This window comes from Aricia agestis, chromosome 8 (genome assembly GCF_905147365.1).
Source record: "Aricia agestis chromosome 8, ilAriAges1.1, whole genome shotgun sequence".
Taxonomy (NCBI): Eukaryota; Metazoa; Arthropoda; class Insecta; order Lepidoptera; family Lycaenidae; genus Aricia; species Aricia agestis.
In genome coordinates this window covers 1897943-1922046 of record NC_056413.1, presented here as the reverse complement: position 1 = coordinate 1922046, position 24104 = coordinate 1897943, and the positions used below count along the sequence as shown (strand labels likewise).

Here is a 24104-nt window from a genome sequence, read left to right as displayed (position 1 = left end):
CGGAGTTGCAATGGCGTTGCCGGCCTTTTAAAAGGGAATACGCTCTATTGTTGAAGGTTTGCAGGTCATAATAGTCCAGAAATACTGCTCGTCCTTTAGTATTCACCGTATAATTTAGCTATTACCACAGAATAGATAATAGAACAAGTACTATTACTAGTTATTCTAGTTCCTCAATGATCAGTAACTATGAACTAGGCTTTCGACTTGGAAGGGTTTGATTTCTAAAGTAAAGATAAATAATGTTGTCTGAATGTTTCTGATTGACAAACATTTTTTTCAACTCATGGATGGTCAAGTACAAAACCGATCCTACCGCCAACGCTTTACCTTTGGATAGACGAGCCGGTCAACTGTTCAACTCAGTTATAAAAAGAGTTGCGTGCTTATTAATCTCTTTGACTGATAAACCAAACCGACTGGCGAGAAATAAGGGACAGAACTAACATCTCATATGCCTCATCAATCTTCTGCGTCATCGGAAAAGTGAAAATTAAATTAGCTGCTAGTAATTGGGTGGGATAAAACCCTAGTAGATGACGCCTGCAACTTCATTGCGCCAAAATTGGCTTATACCATCGGATATAAGCCAATTTAGGCGGGCGACCCGATACAACCGTATATGTTTTCCGGGACAAAATACTTTTTATTATACGTAGGATTTTTTTATGAAATAAAGGGGCAAACGAGCAAACGGGTCACCTGATGGAAAGCAACTTCCGTCGCCCATGGACACTCGCAGCATCAGAAGAGCTGCAGGTGCGTTGCCGGCCTTTTAAGAGGGAATAGGGTAAAAAGGGAGGGTAGGGAAGGGAAAAAGAGAGGGTAGGGAAGAAAATAGGGGAGGGTAGGGAAGGGAAAAGGGGATTGGGCTTCCGGTAAACTCACTCACTCGGCGAAACACATCGCAAGCGCTGTTTCACGCCGGTTTTCTGTGAGCCCGTGGCATTTCTCCAGTCGAGCCGGCCCATTCGTGCCGAAGCATGGCTCTCCCGCGCCAAATAATAGGATACTCATATGTCCTTTCCTTGAACTCAAATATCGCAATAAACACACTTTCTCATTTATAATACTAATCTGGATTTCTAAGCTACCTTCTAAAACATTTTCAGCCTATCCAGGCTCTCTATATCCGGGTGGTGTACCGGGCTTTACCCGGGTACCTACAATATGTCACAGCACCGCACTATGATTCCTTGTTTGTGTCCAGCTGAGCGGACACACGGTGGCCACATAGCGGCTTTCTAATATTGATTCTTTGTCGTTATAAAATGCTGTTGGTTCATAGGTAAGAGCTATAAATGTTTATTAATAACAAATGTGTCCCAACACCGGTGACCGATCCTTTGATGTTATAAATGTTGAAATGGTTTTATGAATAATAAATAAGTAAATTTTACTATAATTTTTGAATAGGTATCTTTATTCCGGACACACGTTTTGCAAGGGAGGCAAAAATGCAAGAGAGCAAATTAAAAAAACTATTGAATGACAGTGACAAGCACAGATACAAAATATATTTCTATTCTTACAGACAAACAAATGGTGCTAGTTGCCTCTTAAGTAACTTTTATTAAATTATTTAAGATTATAATATTTACCAATTTACAACAATAAAATATGGCATTTTTATCGACGAAATGGCTCTTTTTTCTCTCCCTCTCTCACGGCTGGGAAATGGCAGCCATTTTATTTTTTAGGCTCTCATACTAATTTGACCAATACTCATCATGTAAATATCCTATGAACATAATAAAAAAGTCGCATTTGATAGCTAAATATGTAAACTACAATCATACAGAGAAGGGCTCCGTATCGTTATAAAGGAAAAACAAGCAAAAAAAAAAGGGCAATAAAAATATGTTTATTATATGGGATAAATATTAATATTATTTTGTTTTTAGTATTTGTTGTTATAGCGGCAACAGATATACATAATCTGTGAAAATTTTAACTCTCTAGCTATTACCGTTCTTGAGTTACAGCCTGGAGACAGACAGACAGACAGATGGACAGACAGACGGAGAGACGGACAGACAGACGGACAGACATCGACGTCATCATACGGAACCCTAAGAACCCAGACCACCTGACTTGTCAACATTAGTGTTCATGGTCAGAATTTATTATTAATTACACTAGCGCTATAATTATAATATTAAATTGTAGTATATTAGTGCTAAATTAGATATTTTGGACAGTGATGAAATAACTGCTATCTAGTTCCCGATAATGGTGTAATGGAATTTGGCGAATTTTCTGTTAATTAACAACATTCATTACCCGTGCCTTTATTTAGAAATTCCCGCCAAATTGACGCTGTCAGGAGGCAAATTAATGCGCACGTACTATCTAAAATGGCTGTCGTCGATCGCTAATCAGTCATTTTGTTAGACGCGCCGAATTGTTTACCTGTATTTCGTTATCAGCACACATTAAGGTAAAATGAAGCTATAGGTATAAATTTTAGTAAAGAGCATTGTTCGTAAACAATGCTCTTGTTTGTGCTAAAACATATTAAAATTAATATTTTAATGTGTCAAACGTTAATTATATTACTAACGCGACCTGTTTCGAAAAAACTGTATTTGTATTTTGTACTTTGTACGACGCCATAATATTTTATCGAATGGGAAAGTACGTTTTCCCATGATAAAAACTATTCTGTATAATATGCGGTTTGGGCGTGAAGAGGTATCAGACATACAGACGAACAGACACACTTTCGCATTTGTAATATTAAGTATGGAAGTATAGATGGACTGATTTAGATTCCATCACATCCAAAGATGATCATATATTATTTGATCTGATATAAGTAAGTACTAGCTATTTGACCGAGCTTTGCTCGGTATTCGATGAAAATGACATGTTCTAAAAATTATTACTAGCTAGATCGATTTATCGCCCTCGAAACCCTCTATATACTAAATTTCATGAAAATCGTTGAAGCCGATTCCGAGATTCCAATTATATATACAAGATATATAATTATATATATAAATATATATACAAGAATTGCTCGTTTAAATATATAAGACTAGCGACCCGCCCCGGCTTCGCACGGGTAAAAAATATATAGCCAATGTCCCTCACTGAATAAATGAGTTTTTAATCTATACTAATATTATAAAGAGGTAAACTTTGTTTGTTTACTCATAGATCTACTACTACTACTCGACTAAGAGCTGACGACCAAATCAGTCATGTAGCTTCAGCTGTGTTAAAACTCCGTTAGCTACTTCCCTGAACAACCCTTTCCTGCCAGCACGCAGATTATCAGAAAGGGTTGTTCAGGGAAGTGGCTAACGGAGTTTTAATACAGCTGAACCTACATTTTTTCTTTTTTTCCCCACCCCACTACTCCCATACCCACCGCCCACAGCCTGCCAGCACGCAGATTATCAGAAAGGGTTGTTCAGGGAAGTAGCTAACGGAGATTGAATACAGCTGAACCTACATTTTTTTTTCCCCACCCCACTACTCCCACACCCACTGCCTACGGCCTGCCAGCACGCAGATTATCAGAAAGGGTTGTTCAGGGAAGTAGCTAACGGAGTTTTAAAACAGCTGAAGCTACATGTAACATGACTGATTTGGTCGTCAGCTCTCCGTCGCGCGTCGATACTACTGATAGATATGTCGCAGCCGACTGGTTTAAAAAGCCGTTCAATCAAACAGCTAGCCCTTTGACTAAACAACGCCATTCAATCACACGGCTATACGTCGTTCAGCCGACTTGTTGACTACAACGTTCAACACTACAGCTAGACGACGCTTAGCCAACTGGTTTGTTTTTGTTTTGGCGGGGGGATGCGCCCCCCGAGCCCCCCTTTTATTTGCCGACGGTCGCCGGCTGCTGCCGCAGCACGCTCGCTGCGCTCGCTCGGCTCCCTCTGTGTTGTGGTCTAAGTTCTAATCTAACCTAACCAACTTTTGGGCTTTCTGGATTGTGTTTGTTTTTGTTTTGACGGGAGGCTGTGCCCCCCGAACCCCCCTTTCGGGGGAGGCTGCGTCCATCCATTTCATAATCCCGTAATTTCTCCTCGAATATTTGTTAAATTTTAATTCACTCGTATGTGCCTCCACAATTGTTGTCTCTTTAATAACACTTGTAACTTTTATTAACTACTTTCTTTCCAAAAAACAACCACAAAAACCAACAAACACCTGCTTAGTTGACGCCATATTGTAAATAAAACGCACCTAGCGCCGCAGCGGTGCGCGCTGAACTACTTCAATTAGACGGCGGCTTTTGAATCAGCTGTAGTGTTGAACGTTTTGAGCGACTAAAATATTCAATATAAAAGCTAGACGTATGATTGAATGGCGTTGTTCAGTCAAAGGGCTAGCTGTTTGATTGAACGGCTATTGAAACTAGTCGGCTGCGACAGATACATTACTACTCAATAGTCAATACTCATAGATCTAAACTCCCCTCCCGCGAGCGCACCCCCCCCGCCTTGGTAGCGCCCACTTCGAAACGGACGTAAAATGTAAATCGCAATATTTTAATTTCGCCATAACTTCTAAACCAAACGTCCAATTTTAATCATTCAAAGACCAAATATTGTCTACATAAACTGTATTTAGAGACGAAATAATTAATTTTGATAAGGATTATTAGCATGAGTAAAATAAATGCATTTAAATGTAGTCCAAAAAATATCAAGATTTTTAAATAAAAAAATGGTTGTTGTGCCTCACTTAACATGGATAGGTATAAAGTGTCGCGGACATTTTTGTAGATATTTATAAGATCTACATTTACTTAGAACATTGTATGGTTCTATCTTTTATAGTTTAGGCAGCGTACGCAAAATAAGTAAATTTTCTGGTTGTTTCCGAAAAACTGAAATATCTTACGGAACCCTATATTTTCCAAAATAAAAAGTAGCTTATGTGACTCGTAAATAATGTAGCTTTCGAATAGTGAAAGAATTTTTAAAATCGGTCCAGTAGTTTTTGAGCCTATTCGTTACAATTAAACAAACAAACAAATAAAGTTTATCTCTTTATTATAGATATATATTAGTATAGATAAAAGCAAAAACTACCAAAAATAAACTTTCCAAGTAATTATTAAACACATTCAGATTCCACCCACCAACGACCATTTTTGATAAGCATAAGTATTCATCTGAAGTAAAAAGTGAGAGTGAAATAATATTATGAAAGAAAATAATATTTAAGTAAAGGGTACGGAGTACGGACCACGCGGCTCCCGAGACTCGCAGCCTCCCATTTTTCCTTGGCTGGCACAGAGTAGGCGATCAAAGAGACTGCAGCGTATTGGATTCATAGTTGTGTCTCGTGCGCTTCTAATATAAGTGACAGTAACGTTGACACCAGTCAGAAACGTCAAAAAGATAATTTGAATAATTAAGTATGAACTAAGTAGAGAAATTCCACATTGGGGGATTCTACAGAGACCAAATTTTTCACAAATTTAGTCCCAAATTCAGCAACTTTGGGGTCAATTCACTTTGTAACGTCGTGAAGTCGTTGCGATGCATCTTCTAAACGAGCCATTCAAATTTGGAGCAGGCATTTAGTTTAGTTTGTCAAATATATCTGCACCTCTTTGTGTAATATATTTATCAAAAAATAAACGCGTTATATTGTAATAAGAACTGAACACTTTAAAAATGTAGCACTAACTAGGCAAATAAATCGCTTAATATTTTATCTTTTATGAATTGTCTTTTTTGCGATGCATTATTACTACGATCGGGCGCAAATAATGTGAACATTATTATATTAGAAACCAATTTAATATCAAATCGAATTATAAAAATCGATGTCATAATCATCGAATCAATAACACAAATATCGTTTCACATATTTTGGGTAAAACATATATGTTTTGGTGGTCTGTGTACATGGCAAATTATCTTTCGCCCGCATACGTTACCGCAGGCTATTTGAATAAAAACTTGACTGTGACACATGTGGACCAAACCTATTTCTGTGCTATATATCTTTGTATGTCAACTATTATGTATTTTGATAGAATATTTTATCTACATTTATCTATACTATATTTTTCGAAAAATATTATGATAAAATTTAGTTGTGACTAAAATTAGGAACTTTACCTAACCTGCCTTCGTTTCTCTTTAAATAACAGGTGCATTGCATCTTCACAATCTCAGCTGTCATTATCATCATCATCATCACCATTACATAGTCCATACTCATCTCTCTAGATCATTTTAGGAATGTATTGTTAGTCACTATTTTCATTTCAATTTCCGAGTTTGAAATGTGTGATTGACCTACAAGGATCTAGAGAAAGGATTATGATGATGACTCGAAAGTTCGAATGGCACTGCATGCCTATAACAATTATTTTTTTTAAAGTTAAAAAGAAAACTCTAATTGAGACTTAAAAGTATTTTCTCTACCAACAAGCAACCCAATTAGGTAGTATATTTTGTTAGAAACAAGTATTACTGACCGGATAGTAAATAACCTAATTAATTTAAATAACGAACAGATTGTCCACGTCCCTACCCGACCCTTAATCAAACCCGGCCCTCCAGATGATGTGCTTTAAATATTTTATTTCCCAACCATAGACGCTGGAACTTACACTCTATTACAACGCGATAAGAGTCAATATGATTCGAGAAATGATGCGTTGGTATCAAAAATTTTGCTGGGTCTTGTTTGAAATTCGAACAGGGTAGATCTTTAGGTGACAATTATTGGAATTTAAGTACCTGTAAAATTCTGTATATTTATATATTACGTAGAACTTTATAGGTTATTATTACTAATTGATCTGACAAGCTTGCTTTGCCATATACGTTGTGGAAATATGCTTTAGAGCCTTAAAGGAAATTCTGCCGATCAAGTGAGGTGGTGTCATTTCCAATGTTATAATAACAACTCCTTTCAGAACGTCCAAATTTCAAACACACTTCGAGAGCACTTTTCAGGATTGTGCGCTTGTTTCGAGTATGAAATGGTCGGTCTGAGAATCAATAAACATTTACTGAAAGCAAATCGTCCAGCCAGTCCAGCCTTGAGGAAGGAATTTGCTGACAAACAAATTACCTACACAAAGAAATACATGCCATTTGCTTTTAATCTTTCAAAAAGAAACAACCAGCTGTAGGACACTAACTTTTAATTCTGATTAATTCCAAAATCAATATCTTACTTAAGTATATCTTTAAACGAGCAATTCTTGCATATAAATATTTTATGTATATAATTGGAATATTGGAATCGGCTCCAACGATTTTCATGAAATTTAGTATATAGGGGGTTTTGGGGGCGATAAATCGATATAGCTAGGAATCTATTTTTAGAAAATTTCTTTTTATTCGTGTTTTATCGATAATCTGAAAAATATGACTCTTCCTGACATCTATTGGCGAATAATAATACTATTTTGTGAGCAACTAATTGCTTTAACGACACAACAGCTAAAGCTATTCCAGCAGATGGCGTTGTTAAGTAACACGATTACACGAAGTCAATGAATGTTTGCTATACCGAGCAAAGCTCGGTCATCCAGGTACTTAAGACTTATTAAAAAAGATAATATTATGCACAATAACATGAAACCTCGTTTACCATTCAACAAGGCATAACAGCGCAATATAATATCTAATAACAGTGAAAAGTAACAAGCTCGCGGCCTGTATTTGTTGACAGGGTGCTCCGAGAAAATTGCATTTGCATCCACTGTGTTGTAACGCGAAACGGAATGAAATATACGTGTCTTTAAGTGTTGTTCTCATATTATGTTGCAAAGGATTTTATGGTATTGTGACAATATTATGCTAAAGAGCCTCACTGTTTTGAACTTTTTTATGTTGCAGATGCTACCGACCATAATATGAAATTTCATAAAAATCATACTAAGGATTTTATTTCTTTTTTTTAATTTATAATACACTTAGTATGCCCCGCACTGTTACCTGCGGTTTATTAGGCATAATAAATTGTGATATTTTTCAGTTATTACTGCTGTGTTAATCCAGGGTATAAACCACAGAAGTAAATCAAATCAAGATAGTACGGCGACGCGCGTCCGTTGCTAAAGAATCGCTTGTGTCAATTTTTGCTTTGCTTTTAGTTAAAACATATTACTTACCCGTGGCAAGAAATGCCTCCTTTTGACCGATTCGTACTTCTATTTTTACAATTAGACACTGCACAATGAGGCATTTTTGCACAACCGCTCCGGTGTAATAAAATCGAGACGTGCGCGCTGACTGAATGAACGTTCAATGAATCTTGCACGACAGAGCAAAATTGAAACACGCGTACTCCACCCGCTTAGCCGTTCTATCTTGATTTATTTCTGTGGTATCAACTAACTCCAAAATAATTTTGGTAAAATCACTCCAGCCGTTTAGGCTAGAAGAAGTAACAAACAAACAAACTCACAAACTTTCGCCTTTATAATATTAGTGTGATGTCTACAAGAGTAAAGTGTTAGGTCATCATATTTGCATCCTAGCACACCCTAGGACTCTGGGCAATGGGCGCTGACTGATTTTAATTAAATTGTCACATAATATTATTATAGAAGTTGCCCAATAACGAGGATATAGCCTTTTTGGGCCAGAAAATTATAGGTTACGGCATGATTTCCTCAACTTGAAGTTGTGGGTAACTAGTTTTAAATTACCAGTTGATAAGGAGTCTACGTAAGTCTAAAATCCTCAATACAGGCAATCAACTACATATTGGCTTCATTCCAGGTAAATCGTCGATAGATAGGTAAATACATTTTAATACAAGTATGCTGAACGAACTTGGCTGATACCTACAGTGTTTCAAATTTTATGTCGAAATAAAATTTTCTATTTTATGTCCCAAATAGAGCAAGTAATGACATCTGTTGCGTAATGATGAAAACGAAAGCCAAACTAAAGATTAAAAAAACTCAAGGTGTCAAGGGACACCCGGATGGAACAAAGTTATAAATAGTATTTCTCATTACTACAGATCACCCAATAGCTTTGTCCGCACTGTGCCTTTTTCTGTTCGTCAAGGGTAGCGCAGTCAACAGCGAACGTGAGGCATGCCCGCGACGCATGCCCTCTGACCGTATCCAAAACTTAAAAAATGACAATAGTGGCGTTGCGTTCCTTGACGCATTCAATTATTGAATGCGCCAATATGAAAGTTGATGACGAAAATAATTGAAAATGAAAGTGCACAGTGTGGACATAGCTAATGGTCAAAATTCGAATTAAAAACAAAAGTTTAAAATTTTTAACGCTTTTCTATTGATATTCTTTTGTCAAAAATATTGACTTTATTTTTTAGACATAATTCCTGCGAAGTCTCAGATTAATTAAGTCAATTAATGATGAGTGATGACAGACTGGCCGTGTATTATTTGTCTAACAGTATTTAAGATTCAATATTAAAAAAAAAACTAAACTATCAACGCCCTCTGCCCCTACCATGCAGGTACTAATAAAAAGGTGTCGTTACAACTTTACGTTCCAAAAAAACATGCAATCCTACAAGGATGTTATTGCCAGTAGTTGAAATTAGAAAGCTGCAATCATGTTGAGTGTAACTCCAGCAGGCGTAGCATGGTCACCATAGAAACGGTTTCTTTCTACGGAAGAATAGACAAAGTGACAGTTAGACAAAACAAAGTGACAGTTAGACAATGGAAATCCGCTATTTCGTCGATAACAATCTGGACAGTATGTCGATTCTTTCCTATGTCTACTGTTGTTATGCTAGCCCTGCAGAGGATGCTGGTTCAGGACCGCATCCCCTGTGTAACCTAAGTACAATTTAACAGACGGCCGAATTAAACTTTTAGGTATGTGGTACTATAAGAAAAATTGATTCATATGCAGATTGCGGACCTACGCTATTTGGTCGCGATGTGTCAAACCCAACGATTATCATTGAATAATTGACATAACCCGACCAAATGACGCAGGTCCGTCAACTAATTGTCGATACCCTTGATTAATAAATAGGCTAGGTACTTTTTACCGAGGTAAAAATCACAATTTGTTTTCTCAAATAAATCATGGGTAACACCGTGGGGCGTAGGTAGTTGAATAAAATAAATGCTAGATCTCAAAATATACCACGGAAACGATTCAATTTAGATATCGGCGATCTTCAGGAGCTCAGCCGACCAGAAGTGGAATTGAAAACTTTGACAGGCGATGAATTACACGAAATTTATGACGTCATTTATCAGAATAACTTCCGCGTCCTAATTTATGTCTGTATCTGCTACAATCGCAGGCTTAGGGATCAATTGTACGCAGCGATTTACAGAAACCGATAGTAATCTTAGTTAAGGGGTAACCTTGGTATACTTTACTACAATCCATACTAATATTATAAATGCGAAAGAGTGTCTGTCTGTTATCTCTTCACGCTGCTGAAATAATATGGAGATACATGGAGTCCCGGCAAAGGACATAAGCTACTTTTTACCCTGGAAAAATATACGGTTCACGCACGATAAACGAAATTTCACGCAAGTCGCAACGGAGTTGCATGCGTCTAGTATTGTAATATAACAAAGCTCTGCGCTTTTTGTCCTTTCAAATATGAAAATTTGAAAGGACAAAAAGAAAATTAAAGACCTAAGCAATAGCTTAGGTCTTTAAAAATAAGATTTGTTTGCAAATAATAATTATTTGTTACATGAGAAAGCAGAAAAACAGAAAAAGACATAGACCTACGGGGCTAAAATGAACGCTTTGGAGAATCATAATATTATTATTATGATTAATTTTTTTAAATCGCAAAATGGTCACTCTGCTTTATAATTATGATCTTGTAATTCGTACTAATTTGACATTCGCCAGTTTGACAGTTTTGACAATTCATTTACTGAATTGATTTGAGAGGAATTGCAAAATGTGACCATTTTAGGTCAGCTATTACTTTTTCACGTGCGAAATTGCACTATTCCTGTACGATTTCCTATTGCTCTTACAATGTCCCAGAGAACAGCGAGTCTGTTTATATAAGAATGTGTCTGACTGTCTGTCTGCGTGTGCATTGCAACGTTTACAGTCTACGATTCTTGTAGATTGCAATTCCAGGTTTTGTAGTTCATGTAGTGCCAATCAGCCATGTTCTATAAATCAAATGAATGCAGCAGAGACATAAGTTTTTGCACTATTTTGCTCTGTAAAAGTTATTTCATATTATGATGTTATTGTCTTCTATACATATTATAAAACAAAGTCACTTTTTTCCCTCATGTCCATTTGTTCTCATTAATCTTTAAAACTACGCAACGGATTTTGATGATTCTTCAAGTGTTAGATAGCCCATTTATCGAGGAAGGCTATAGGATATATTATATCACGTTCAAACTAATAGGAGAGAAGAAATATAGGAAAATGTGGAAAAAACGGGGAAAATTATTTGAAAGGGCTAACTTGAACGCGCTAATCTCAGGAACTACTGGTTCGATTTGAAAAATTATTTCAGTGTTAAATAGCCCATTTATTGAGGAAGGTTATGCTACCGATTTTAATATTTTTTTCAGTGGCTTTATATGTTATACCCGTACGACGCCGGGGCAGGTCGCTAGTCTAGCTTATAGATACGAATTTTACTCTTTGGTTACCTCATGTTATTCCTAAAAACTCGCGTAAATGATACTCTTATACCCATGAGTGAAGTAGGCGATGGTTCCATGTATATTGTATACTCCGAAAGTCATTCAAACCCTTTTAGTCGGTGTCTTGAAAAAGAGATTCAAGATATTAGTTCCCTCGAGACCAAACCAATAGGGTTAAGATGATCTATTCCGTAATATAGTGTAGGTTTTATAAAATATAGGCTTCCCAACATTTTTTTTGTTTGTAATATAGTTATATAATAATATTATTTATATATCAAGTGAGAGTGACAAAAGATGTGCTTAGAAATCAGTAAAAACTATTTTGTACCTAATTCGACAAACAAGGTTCTTCAACTAAAGTAAAATCTATACTAATATTATAATTGGGAAGAGTTTGTTTGTTTGAACGCGCTAATCTCAGGAACTACTGGTCCGATTTGAAAAATTCTTTTACTGTTGGATAGCCCATTTATCGACAAAGGCTATAGGCTATATTTTATCACGCTAAGTATAATAGGAGCGAAGAAATAGAGGAAAATGTGGAAAAAACGGGGGGAAATTATTTGAAAGGGCTTATTTGAACGCGCTAATCTCAAGAACTACTGGTCCGATTTGAAAAATTCTTTCAGTGTTAGATATCCTATTCATCGAGGAAGGTTAAAAGCTATATTTTATCACGCTTAGACTAATAGGAGCGAAGAAATAGAGGAAAATGTGGAAAAAACGGGGGAAATTATATGAAAGGGTCTATTTGAACGCGCTAATCTCAGGAACTGCTTATCCGATTTGAAAAATTCTTTCAATGTTAAATAGCCCATTCATTGAGGTAGGCATGGGTTATATTTTATCACGCTAAAACTAATAGGAGTGAAGAAATAGATGAAAATATGGAAAAAACGGGGGAAATTATATGGAATTGCTTATTATATTTTTATGTTATTTGGCAAACATAAAGAATAGACCACGTGAAGGGACATAAGCTATTTTTTGCTGCAAAATGTACGGTTGCGTGAAATTCCTAAATTACGCAAGCGAAGCCGCGCGGAACATCTATATATAATAAAATCGTAGGAAAGCCAATTCTGTATAATATTGAATATTTTTGTACAATAAATAATTATTAGGGATGTGATCTACTATGCTAACGCGGACGAAGTCGCGGGCAACAGCTAGTTATAAATAAAAGTACAAAATATAATAATACTTGCTGTCCCGGTGAATTTCGTGTCACTTTAAAACCTTCCCTGGACTTCTATGAATATTTTAAGACTAAAATCAGCCCAATCCGTTCAGCCGTTTTCGAGTTTTAGCGCGACTAACACATTTGATAATCCATTTTTATATATAAGAGAAGATTATGGTTATTTTTTTTTATAAATAGGTACAAAATAGCTTTGTGTATTAAAGGTATAAGGTGTATTGCATTTATCACATTTTTTTCACCAAAACTTTTTCATAAATCTTTTGCAAAATATTTTCTTTCGAGTTTTAGTTAAACATTAGAGTTGTAATAAGTAGGTAGATCATCTTATACGGTCTAAATAAATTAATTTGAAAGCAAATGGAGTTATTCTTGTCTATTACAATTTATAAGTCATTTTGGAGTTATAAAACATAACTCAAAAGTCAAGAACTTGATTTACTTTATTTATTCTTCGGGAAGTAATCAGTGAAGTTGGTGAGTTCTGTTTGTGGAAACAAATTATTTCGTTGATTCGTTTCGCTCGATTCAATTAAGATATTACAACTTTCCTTCATCATTTTGAGAACTTTTAAGGTCTCAAGGTTCAATTTGCCTGACAAATCTAGACAAGATTTGTCTTTTTTTTAAGGGCTTTGGCCCACCACACAATTCCACCACTGTATCTCCTGTGTCGCCAGGATCGACAGCGGTATCCAACCACAAAAACCCTTTGATATGATCTCAGGTAGCCCAAGGGACAAGCTGTCTTGGGACCCGCAACGAAATTAATCAGATGAAAATAGGAGGAGTAGGAAGAATTCCAGATTCCCTCCCCATATAAAGCGGGAGAAAGCACAAAGTTGCAGTGACCGAAAGTCAAAGAACTGAAGTGGGGAAGCACCACGGGAATAAGCGTTAATAATAATAGTGACTACAAGATTTGTCTTCTTTTTAGTAGTCTTTTTTCTTTACTTTTTCCTTTTAACGTTACGTAGAAAATAGGTGTGAAAGCTTTTTATCCTGGACGTAGAACCAAAGGCTCTTTACGCTTTTTGAGCGTTACTTTTTAACGATACTGCTTTTGGGAATTTTCTGATATAGTAACATGCACTCATGGATATAACAAAGTGAAACGCCTCCGTGGTCCTGTGGTTTAGAGTGTGGCTCTTGACTCGGAGGTCATGGGTTCGATTCCCGCGTTGGAAACATGTTAATTCCGAGTTTGGTTAGGACAATGCAGGCTGATAACCTGATTGTCTGACAAGTGAGATGATCCATGCGTTGGATGTGCATACAAAAAGTCGGTTCTGCGCCTGAACTCGCGCCAGTCGTCCGTCGAGAGTAAAAGGAATCGAGAGTGCCCTTGCGTACTGCGTACACACTTGGGCACTACAAAATTAGTCCTGCGTAACTGGCCTAGTTCCGATAAAACCGACTACCGTCACCGAAACCGGTGTGGGAGTTATTAAAGTTCACTTCTCGAAGGTTTGCAGATCGCAATGGTAAGAAATACTGCTGGCGACAGTTCGTTCCAGAGTTTTCTGTACGTGGCAGAAAGTTAACGCGAAAAACTCACGGTGGAACACTTACACTTATAAAGGTGATGATAATAGTACATTATTGACATCACACAATATTATGTATGTATTGTGTTTTGTGTTGTGTGGTGACAAAATAAAAATGTTCTTATATTCGCATTCGGCATGTATGAAATTCAGATTTCGAATATTTTTCAACATTCTTAATATTTTATTTGACTATTTGAATGTTGATTATATTAAATGTTTGCGACTGTACCAAGATATTCCGGTGCACTTATCACTTAATGTTTTACCTGTCCTCCAAAAAACTCGACAACTCCTTCCGATTCTCGAAAGTTCCCTGGCTCCCGGCCAAAGCCGCTTTCGACACGGGAGTACTTTTTCGGTTGTTAATGCTATCTGTGTTTCTTATGTCTGACAAGATTTGTCGCTATTGTTTTAAATAAAAAATATAAGCATACAACTCTATTAAGTTGTCTGCAATTTCTTTGCGCAGACTCGTTGGATTTTTCAGCAATTCAAAGTACCCCTTGTAATTTCTAAAAATCCAATTTACATCTGTGCTTTTCTAAACTTATTCCATGTAAACAAGCAAAAAATAATAGGTGCATGTTTTTTTTATAAAATAAGGGGGCAAACGAGCAAACAGGTCACCTGATGGAAAGCAACTTCCGTCGCCCATGGACACTCGCAGCATCAGAAGAGCTGCAGGTGCGTTGCCGGCCTTTTAAGAGGGAATAGGGTAATAGGGAAGGGAACAGGAGAGGGTAGGGAAGGAAATAGGGGAGGGTAGGGAAGGGAAAAGGGTAGGGGATTGGGCCTCCGGTAAACTCAGTCACTCGGCGAAACACAGCGCAAGCGCTGTTTCACGTCGGTTTTCTGTGAGCCCGTGGTATTTCTCCGGTCGAGCCGGCCCATTCTTGCCGAAGCATGACTCTAATAAAATAATAATAAAATAATAATTATTATTTTATTAGAGTCATGCTTCGGCAAGTATTTGCTTTTCATATATGTAGATTTAATTGCAAGGGTCAATTTATATCGCAACGTGACGCGTAGTATGCATTTCAAAATCTCAATTGCACTATGCAAATCTGTCAAATCCATACAAATTAAGAAATGCATCTACGCGTCGCGTTGCGGTCTAAATGGAAATAGCAGCGCTGAAAAAGGGCCATGCCATAAATCACACATTTTATCCCTTACTTGATATACCTATGGCTGTATTGCATTTCAAAACTTCCTCCAAAACCACACAAGTTTCCCCATTCTGTTTAGGTCGCAAATTGGATTTGCAAATGATTCCTAAAAAAGACCTCTAATTCTATTTTCGAATAAAAGCGAATGAGAACCGCTGATCCGACATTGTTCGCCCAACATCGCTCTAACTTCGCCAATTAGCAAACCCTCCATGATTAATGTCATGGAAATTAATTATTGATCATTATTTAAAAGAATTTCGGGAATTTAAGCCTTCATCATCAGTACCCTGATAGGATAGCAATATTTATGTGTGTTCGTTCCTTGTATGATCTAGTACACATTTCATAAGCAACGAGAACCAATAAAAAGTAAGGCAAAATTAGACTGATACCCATTTTTGACGTGGGAGAGCCATGCTTTGGTACGAATGGGCCGGCTCGACCGGAGAAATACCACGGGCTCACAGAAAACTGGCGTGAAACAGCGCTTGCGCTGTGTTTCGCCGAGTGAGTGAGTTTACCGGAGGCCCAATCCCCTACCCTTTTCCCTTCCCTACCCTCCCCTATTACCCTATTCCCTCTTAAAAGGCCGGCAACGCACCTTCTAAAGCTGCAAGTGTCCATGGGCGACGGAAGTTGCTTTCCATCAGGTGACCCGTTTGCTCGTTTGCCCCCTTATTAAATTTAAAAAAAAACATACCGATGTCATGAAATCCGCATGTAGGCGTGAGTGTGACTATGATGCTGCCCAGCAAGTAGACACACGGCAGATCACCCAAAGTAGTGTAGTTTTATGCATCTGTGTGTGTAAGTGCGTGTAAGATGTAGATATTACCCTCAGTAGGTCTGAGGCTAATGTTATTTAGCTGTTCGTTATTTTGTGTATTTTGCTATGACTGACTAAGAATTTAAGGATAGTAATATTCAAAATTGACGCGTTTAACACTGCAGTACACGCGCCCCTTTCTTTTACACGAGTACTCGCGTGGCCTACCATGGTAGGCCATCTAAAAATCTTAATTGTTTTCATAATAATTTTTATTTAATTAAAATGACAAATAAAATCAAAAATATAATTAATTAACTTACTTCTATAATCAAAAACTATTTAGTTAATTATTAAATTACTGAAAAATCAACAAATTTGTGAATTTCTATGAAAATTTGACAAAAATGGTACTGATGAAATCACAACATGTGTATTCCTTACGTGACACTAAAATAAGTTAGACTTTTGTTTGTTTTATATTATTCAAGATTCGATCCTACTTATAGGTAAAAATATATAATATATACGCGGGAGAGCCATGCTTCGGCACGAATGGGCCGGCTCGACCGGATAAATACCACGTTCTCACAGAAAACCGGCGTGAAACAGCGCTTGCGCTGTTTCACGCCGAGTGAGTGAGTTTACCGGAGGCCCAATCCCCTACCCTATTCCCTTTCCTACCCTCCCCTATTCCCTTCCCTTCCCTACCATCCCCTATTACCCTATTGCCTCTTAAAAGGCCGGCAACGCACATGCAGCTCTTCTGATGCTGCGAGTGTCCATGGGCGACGGAAGTTGCTTTCCATCAGGTGACCCGTTTGCTCGTTTGCCCCCTTATTTCATAAAAAAAAAACAGAAATGACAAATCTATCACCACTTTCTTGGCGATCAAATTTGGGCTAATATGCAGCGTTGACATTGCCCCATACGTCTTATCGGTGGGGCTAAATCATGTTGGATTCTTAAAATATCCTTAACTTTTGCTACATAAAATACTTATAAGTTATTTCTTCTATTTATAAACTCAATTATTTCTATATTTTGATTATTTTTTTCTAAGAATAAACGACCCTAAACTTCAGAAGTCACCGTATTAGCTTATTTTCATACAAGTGTCACTCATAGACTGGGGTTTACAAAACTGGTCAATATTTGTCACTTGTATTACTCTTGATCGCTTATTTAGTTACAGCAGCCAACTTAGATCACAATTTTCCATTTCAAAATTCACATCAAAAGCCTGACGAGGAAATTAGACAACCGGCACTGATGGCGGTAAGTTTTCATTGTGAAAACTACAAAATAGTTTATTTGTTGATTAATTAAATACTTTACACTAGTTAAATATGTATTATTTATGAATTTTTAATTATATTTTTGCAATTTCGTGAGATTTCCTATGTTTCTGGTTAGTCATAATATGGTTATGACGTCAATACTTACAGGTCACCATATCTTATCAAAAAATTGAATTTTAGTGTTTGTAATCAAATTAATTTTAGTATGAATGCATAAAATGTACAATCATAAATAATAAAAGCGTTATAAATCAATAATTAAAAAAAACATACATGGTTGAATTAAGTACACCAATACTCGCGCGGACTACTATGGTAGTCCAGCGTTTTTTATGCTAAATATCTATAATTTCAATCGACTATCAGGTTATAGGAGGTACTGAGGTTTTGTCAAATTTATCAAACGAGGATTACCTGAAATGACAAGTTTCTAGCGAGCTTTACTGAAAAAATATCGCTGAAAAAAGTGACCCTGGTCTACCATGGTAGTCCACGCGTGTACTGCAGTATTAAATATTAATGTTTTCTTGTTTTAGCATAGTCATAATGTCGCGAATTCACTTATAGAAGATAAATTTCGTGTAAGCCGGAAGCTCTCTATCACCGGTCCTTGTTAATCCTGCAACACCATAGACTAAGAGCTAGCTAACAAGACTGCTAGGTAAACACAATCAATTTTGTATGCAGAATTAATGTTCAGGAGTTTAGAGACGCTAGAGCGGGTATTTTATCAGTAAGTAGGCCAAAGAAACTTGATAAATATACATTGTGTTGTGAATTTTGTTGCGTATTTAATTGTATTTGCATGCCACTTGCAATTAATGTCATAATTTTTATTTATTTATTTATTTATAGCAGGCTACATAGGCCCATACAATATATACCTTAATGACAAACATACATATGAATTATATACACTTACACCCGGTTTCTGAAAGGCTGATCAACACTAAAATTAACTAATCGCCTGTTAAATCTCTTGTCAAGTAACAATTGGGTTGCTAGAAGCACGGTTAGTTAGTTTAATTTGATCAGCGCGTCAAATGACGGTAGCTGTTCAATTTGACTCGAGAACGATATGTCAACCGCCATTTTGGGTTTCCGAAACGCTTGTCAAGCCGTAGTCATAGATTAAAGGTTTGTCAAAAGCTTTGTCAACTAATCGGTAATTATGGGTGAATTAACTTGTGAATTCAATTTATTTTTTATGTGAATCTATATTTTCTCTTTGAAACTACGTTACTATAAGGTTCGTAAACACATTTATTATGAAGTTTTAATAAAAATTCGTAAGAAATACGTCGATTATGCAAATAAACTGTTTATTTGCAGTACTCGTTTTATTTGCAAAAAATGTATATTATTATAATCAATTTATTTCTATAATGAAGAAGAACTTAGGATTCGATATAGTCTGAAAAATTGAAATTCGGAATTCTGACAAATGAACGAAAATAAACAAATCGCATATCAAATCAAAATTATCACAGATTAGTTAATTTTCGTCTGATCAATGTTTCAAAAAGTATCAGATTTGAAATTACCAGAACATTTTTAAAAGCAATGACAGTCTGCAATTCCTTATTTTGACATTTAATTTGCATTTTTGATAGTTAATAGTAAAGAAATGAACGAAAACAAACAAATATATAGCTAGTCAAATTAAAAATTATCATAGATTAGTTAATTTTCGGCTGATCAATGTATCAGAAACTCAAACTGATTTGAAATCCATGCTAAATTAACAGCAGTGTTAGTTGATCAGTGTTTTTACAGACCTTTCAGAAACCGGGGGTTAATAACTACACTTTATCACGCGTTACCGGCGACGTGACGCGCGCTTCATTCCGGAGTCTTCCCCGGAACCTTCGGTAGACCACATCAGTCGGCCAGAATTCCTCCGCTTCAAAGGTCGACAGAAGATGCGTCGGTACTCTTACCACAAAGGAACTGAAGTTGACCTTGTGGCGAGACTGCAGACGTTCGACCCTCAAGTGAAGGGATGTCTTCTTACTGATGTAGTTGACGACGTCCTCGACCTTCATGGACCAGTGCAGGCGAGATATGTACAGGGGCGTCGCGGGGACCTCGCTCCGCAGACGCAGCTCAGGTATATAGGGCGCGGTGCCGCGATGGTTGCGGGCGGCGGGCACCCCCTGCTCTCGTCCTTGCCAGGTTGAGAAGACTTGGCCTTGCGGCTCTTGGTAGCCTTGCGGCTATCCGCAGACTTACGGCTCTCCGTGGACTTACGGCTCTCCGAAGCCTTACGGCTCTCATTCTCCCCATTTTTGTTCGCCCGCAGGGAAGGTGCGGGGCGACCAGCAACAGTCGCGTAGTTATGCTGAGTCGCCTGTGGACTCAGCGTCGGTGCAACCGGGAGGGGAACGCGGGCGGGGGCGGCAGCGGCGGTGTTCGTTGACCCGTCCGATAAATATGCTGACGGGCTAAACGTGATCGCCTGTGCGCCTCGGCGTCGGGTTACGTATGCAGCGTCAGGTGACCCACATAATGAATTATTACTTTTCAATTGTGATAATTCACTACGTAGGTCACTGATGATAGATTCCGACGCCTGCAATCTACCCCGAACTCCGGCCAGCTCTTCCTTCAGGAACCTGATGTCCTTCAGTAGGCTGACGACGTCGACGTGGTCCAGCGTGACGGGCGGCAGCTTATGCAGCTGTTTAGCCACAAAAGCCAGTACCTCATCCGGATCCGTCTGCTTCAGCAGGGAGATGATGTCCTGCACGCTCCTTTTATTCACCTTTTGACATCACACAATATTAAGTATGTATTGTGTTTTAAATATTGTGTTGTGTGGTGACAAAATAAAAATGTTCTTTTTCTTATTCTTATTCTTTCGGTTCCGTCTTTTCGTCGCGACGGCATGTTCGCGCTCTGGCCGAGCGTCTCATACAGCAGCTGCTTCCCTTGGAAAATCTCCTCGCTGGTGAAGGAAGACTTGCAGATCTGCATGATGCTGACCTCATCCATGGTGTCGATGGCGTGCTGGATAAACGCCAGCAACTCGTTGGCCACGAGTGCCATGGTCACGTGCAGCGGCAATGTGCCGCGTGATTCGCGAAATATTAATTAATTAATATCTGCAGCGTGTGTAACGTGGAGCACGACCGTTCGCTAGCTTGACACATTACACACTAATAATGGAAGAAATGAAATTCTACTGCTTCATGAATCACTGAATTAGACTGAAATTTTGTTGGCATTTTATTGTGCATCAATAATTAGAACCCTCTAGGGTTTTTGTGACTTGTGTTATTATTAGAGTACAGGAAGAGAGAGCGCTTTTGTTTACTTCAAAAGTACTTTGGACGGTATAAAACCACTTCCCGCCTTTTCAGTGAAACCGTCTACCGTCACCAAAACCGTCGTATGCATTATTTAGCCACTAGCTCCTACACTAGAATTGCCTGTCAAATATTAGTTCACGAATTGGATACCGGAAATAGGCGCGATCGTCAGGGGATCGATATTAACCTACCGTTAGGGACGAAATAAACATATCCCGGTAATAGTCATGATGACTAATTTTTTTTCTTATCGGTAATTGAAAGACACTCAAAAAATAGAAACATCGTTGAAAGAATGACTCTGATAGCTTAAAAATTCACCAAGATATGACAATTCAAATATCTCATAAAAAGGACCTGCCCGAAACGCTCCATACAAAGTGCTACGAAAGTATGACGTCAATCTTTCGTAGTTTGTACGCATCGGGAGACAACTTTATTCGACAGGTATATTAAATATTGCGTTTATGAAAGTGGTTTCATAACAAAAGTTGCTTTTAATTGCATAAGTTATCGAATTGTATACAAATATTAAGAAATTTAATTGAAAAAAAAATCGACTTGAATATCGAACTTTGAAGGCGCATAACAAAAAAAATACAAATGCTATCAAGCGGAAATTTTGGGACACTTATTTTTTACCGTGATTTCTTTATTTTATTAATGAAATTCGCTCATCTTTGACCTTGTCATCATCCCTATTATACCAGCGTTATCTAGATCATATTGCTTCGATATGTTCTTGATATTTAATAGACTTGGTCCTGGATTTAGAAAGGCGGTTGTTACTGACTAACTTTACGAGGTGTAATGTCACTTATAAGTTATTATAGTCTGTGCAATCCACGAAGACGCGCCCCACCACTTTTTGGGTGAGCATTTTTCCCTTTGACCGTGACGCTTTTTCTTAATTTGTCTATTTATTGTAGCGTGAGCGTGCACTCATGGGTAATTAGTGTGTACCGATAATACTCAAACATTGGCGAAAGCTTGCACACATATACTTACTAAACGATTAGGAGGAGTAGTAATAGGGGGGCAAACGAGAATAAAGGGGCAAACGAGCAAACGGGTCACCTGATGGAAAGCAACTGCCGTCACCCATGGACACTCGCAGCATCAGAAGAGCTGTAGGTGCCTTGCCGGCCTTCTAAGGGGTAATAGGGGAGGGAATAGGGGAGGGTACGGGAGGATATAGGGAATTGGGCCTCCGGTAAACTCACTTACTCGGCGAAACACAGCGGAAGCGCTGTTTCACGCCGGTTTTCTGTGAGGACGTGGTATCTCTCCGGTCGAGCCGGCCCATTTGTGCCGAAGCATGGCTCTCCCACGTCCATGTGCGGACTATATTATACAGCGAGCATTTGTGCAGTCAGTACGTCGTGTGGGTACTACGGGTACGAGGACGAATGCTCGCTGTGTTACAAGTAACATTACACCTCATAACGTTGGTCAGTACGCACCTTAAGCAACCTGGTAATAAGTTGTATTTCTGGAATCTGGTATATTTTGTTGATGTAGCGGTAACAGAAACCACACAATTTTTGAAAATAAGCTGCTTAGCCATCATCTTGCGATACAGTCTATTAGACAGACAGACGGACTGACGGAAGGCGAATATTAGTATTTGGGGCCCGTTTTTCGCGCTTCTTGTCGTTTAATACCACATGCTGCTAGAGTGCCCTAGTTTAACCAGGATACATCCTCAACTTCGGAAAAATATAGACTTACTAGAATAAATTAGTGATGGTAAATAAGTGATCATAAACTGTTTCTATTCAATGTACCCTCAGATTGACTAAATAAATGCAATCACGGCTTACCTCAAACAAGAATGTATGTTACAATAAAGTTTCTATTGCGTCCGCAACGTATAAAAGTCGACATTACAAAGACATAACAGGTTCGTTTAATAGCGTATAAATTCCCGGCGACTCGCTACACAGTCTTAATGCTTGTAAAGGTATTATTTAGTGCAATTCACTTCGGTAAACATTTTTACGCCCCATTACAGAGGCTTGAGCAACCTGAGTTGCAGTATTTTATTAACGTGTGTAAATGCATTGTAAAATTGATAAGACATGGTAACGGCAGGATTTTGCGATGGCTGTGCAGCAGGGGATGGACAGCAGTCATATTAATAATATCTGCTGTTAATCTTGTACTATCGGAGAAGTTGATTTATAGGCAGATCGTGAACCTACGTTATTCGATCGGGTTATGTCAAACCCAGCCGATAGATCACAATTATTAACATTGAATTGTCATGTTCCGACCAAATTACGTTGGTATATCAACTGCCTAGGAATCAATTTCCTCGATGAAACTTAAGCATAATTTTTGCTGTCCAGCGCCTGTTGGCTAGCTTTTATAGTACCTACGGGAGCCCTAGAAGAATTTTTTTATATTAGTATCAAGCAAATTTTTGTGAGTAGCTTCGTTTTGATAAGACGAACAACCTTTTATCTGCGAAAAATCTAACAGAAATAGAAAGGATTTCATACTTTGACTTAAATTATATGACTATTAATCTATCAATATACAAAAAATCAGTCCGTTAGGGTTATAGGGTTCTGTATTCAACAAAACTTGGTTGACTACTGAACCTTAAAACGGAACCTTAACAAGCTGATTTTTTGTATATTGATAGATTAATAGTCATAATATAGGTAATTTAAAAATATCATTATCCTACAAATAAAACAGTATTGTTATTCGTCTTGTCAAAATGAAGCTCCCACAAAATATTAGCTTGATAGTAATAAAAAATAAATTGTTCTAAGGCTCCCGTACTATTATAATTATGATACGTATACATCCTGCGGGTTAGTGTCTAAGCATACTAATCCGAATTTTCGCAAAGCTGAAGTTCGTAGACCTACTACGAAACCGGTTTGAGACTCAAACAATCGGATAAGAATGCGGCGTCCTGCTCTAACAACGTCATTTCACGTTTGTTGGAGTAGGATGCGGCATTCTCGTTCGATTGTTTGAGTCTCTAAACGGTTTCGTGGTACAAGCCCTGAATTGACGACACGATATGCCGAAATTATGTTGTGTTACCATAATGGTTACCGTATTTCGTCAGGTTATATCAATACAATGGAAATAATTTAATTAATTAACCCCAGTAATTACAGATGACTGTTACAATGATCGGTGATACCTTACGTATATTACAGGATATTACGGTCCTTTATCTACCTATGA

The 24104-nt window shown here is 37.7% G+C and overlaps 1 protein-coding gene across 1 annotated transcript in view; it reads right to left on the bottom strand.

Annotated features, from left to right (window-relative positions):
* Positions 1 to 20659, bottom strand: part of LOC121729481 (probable cytochrome P450 6v1) — a 55276-nt gene extending 34617 nt beyond the window's left edge. The window contains exons 1-2 of the mRNA XM_042118004.1: positions 20445 to 20659; positions 20025 to 20340 (exon numbers count right to left, since the gene is read on the bottom strand). Of these exons, the coding sequence (XP_041973938.1) occupies positions 20025 to 20340; positions 20445 to 20631 (503 nt within the window). The 5' untranslated portion in view covers positions 20632 to 20659. The remainder of the gene's footprint in view (positions 1 to 20024; positions 20341 to 20444) is intronic.
* Between the last annotated feature and the right edge of the window lie 3445 nt (positions 20660 to 24104).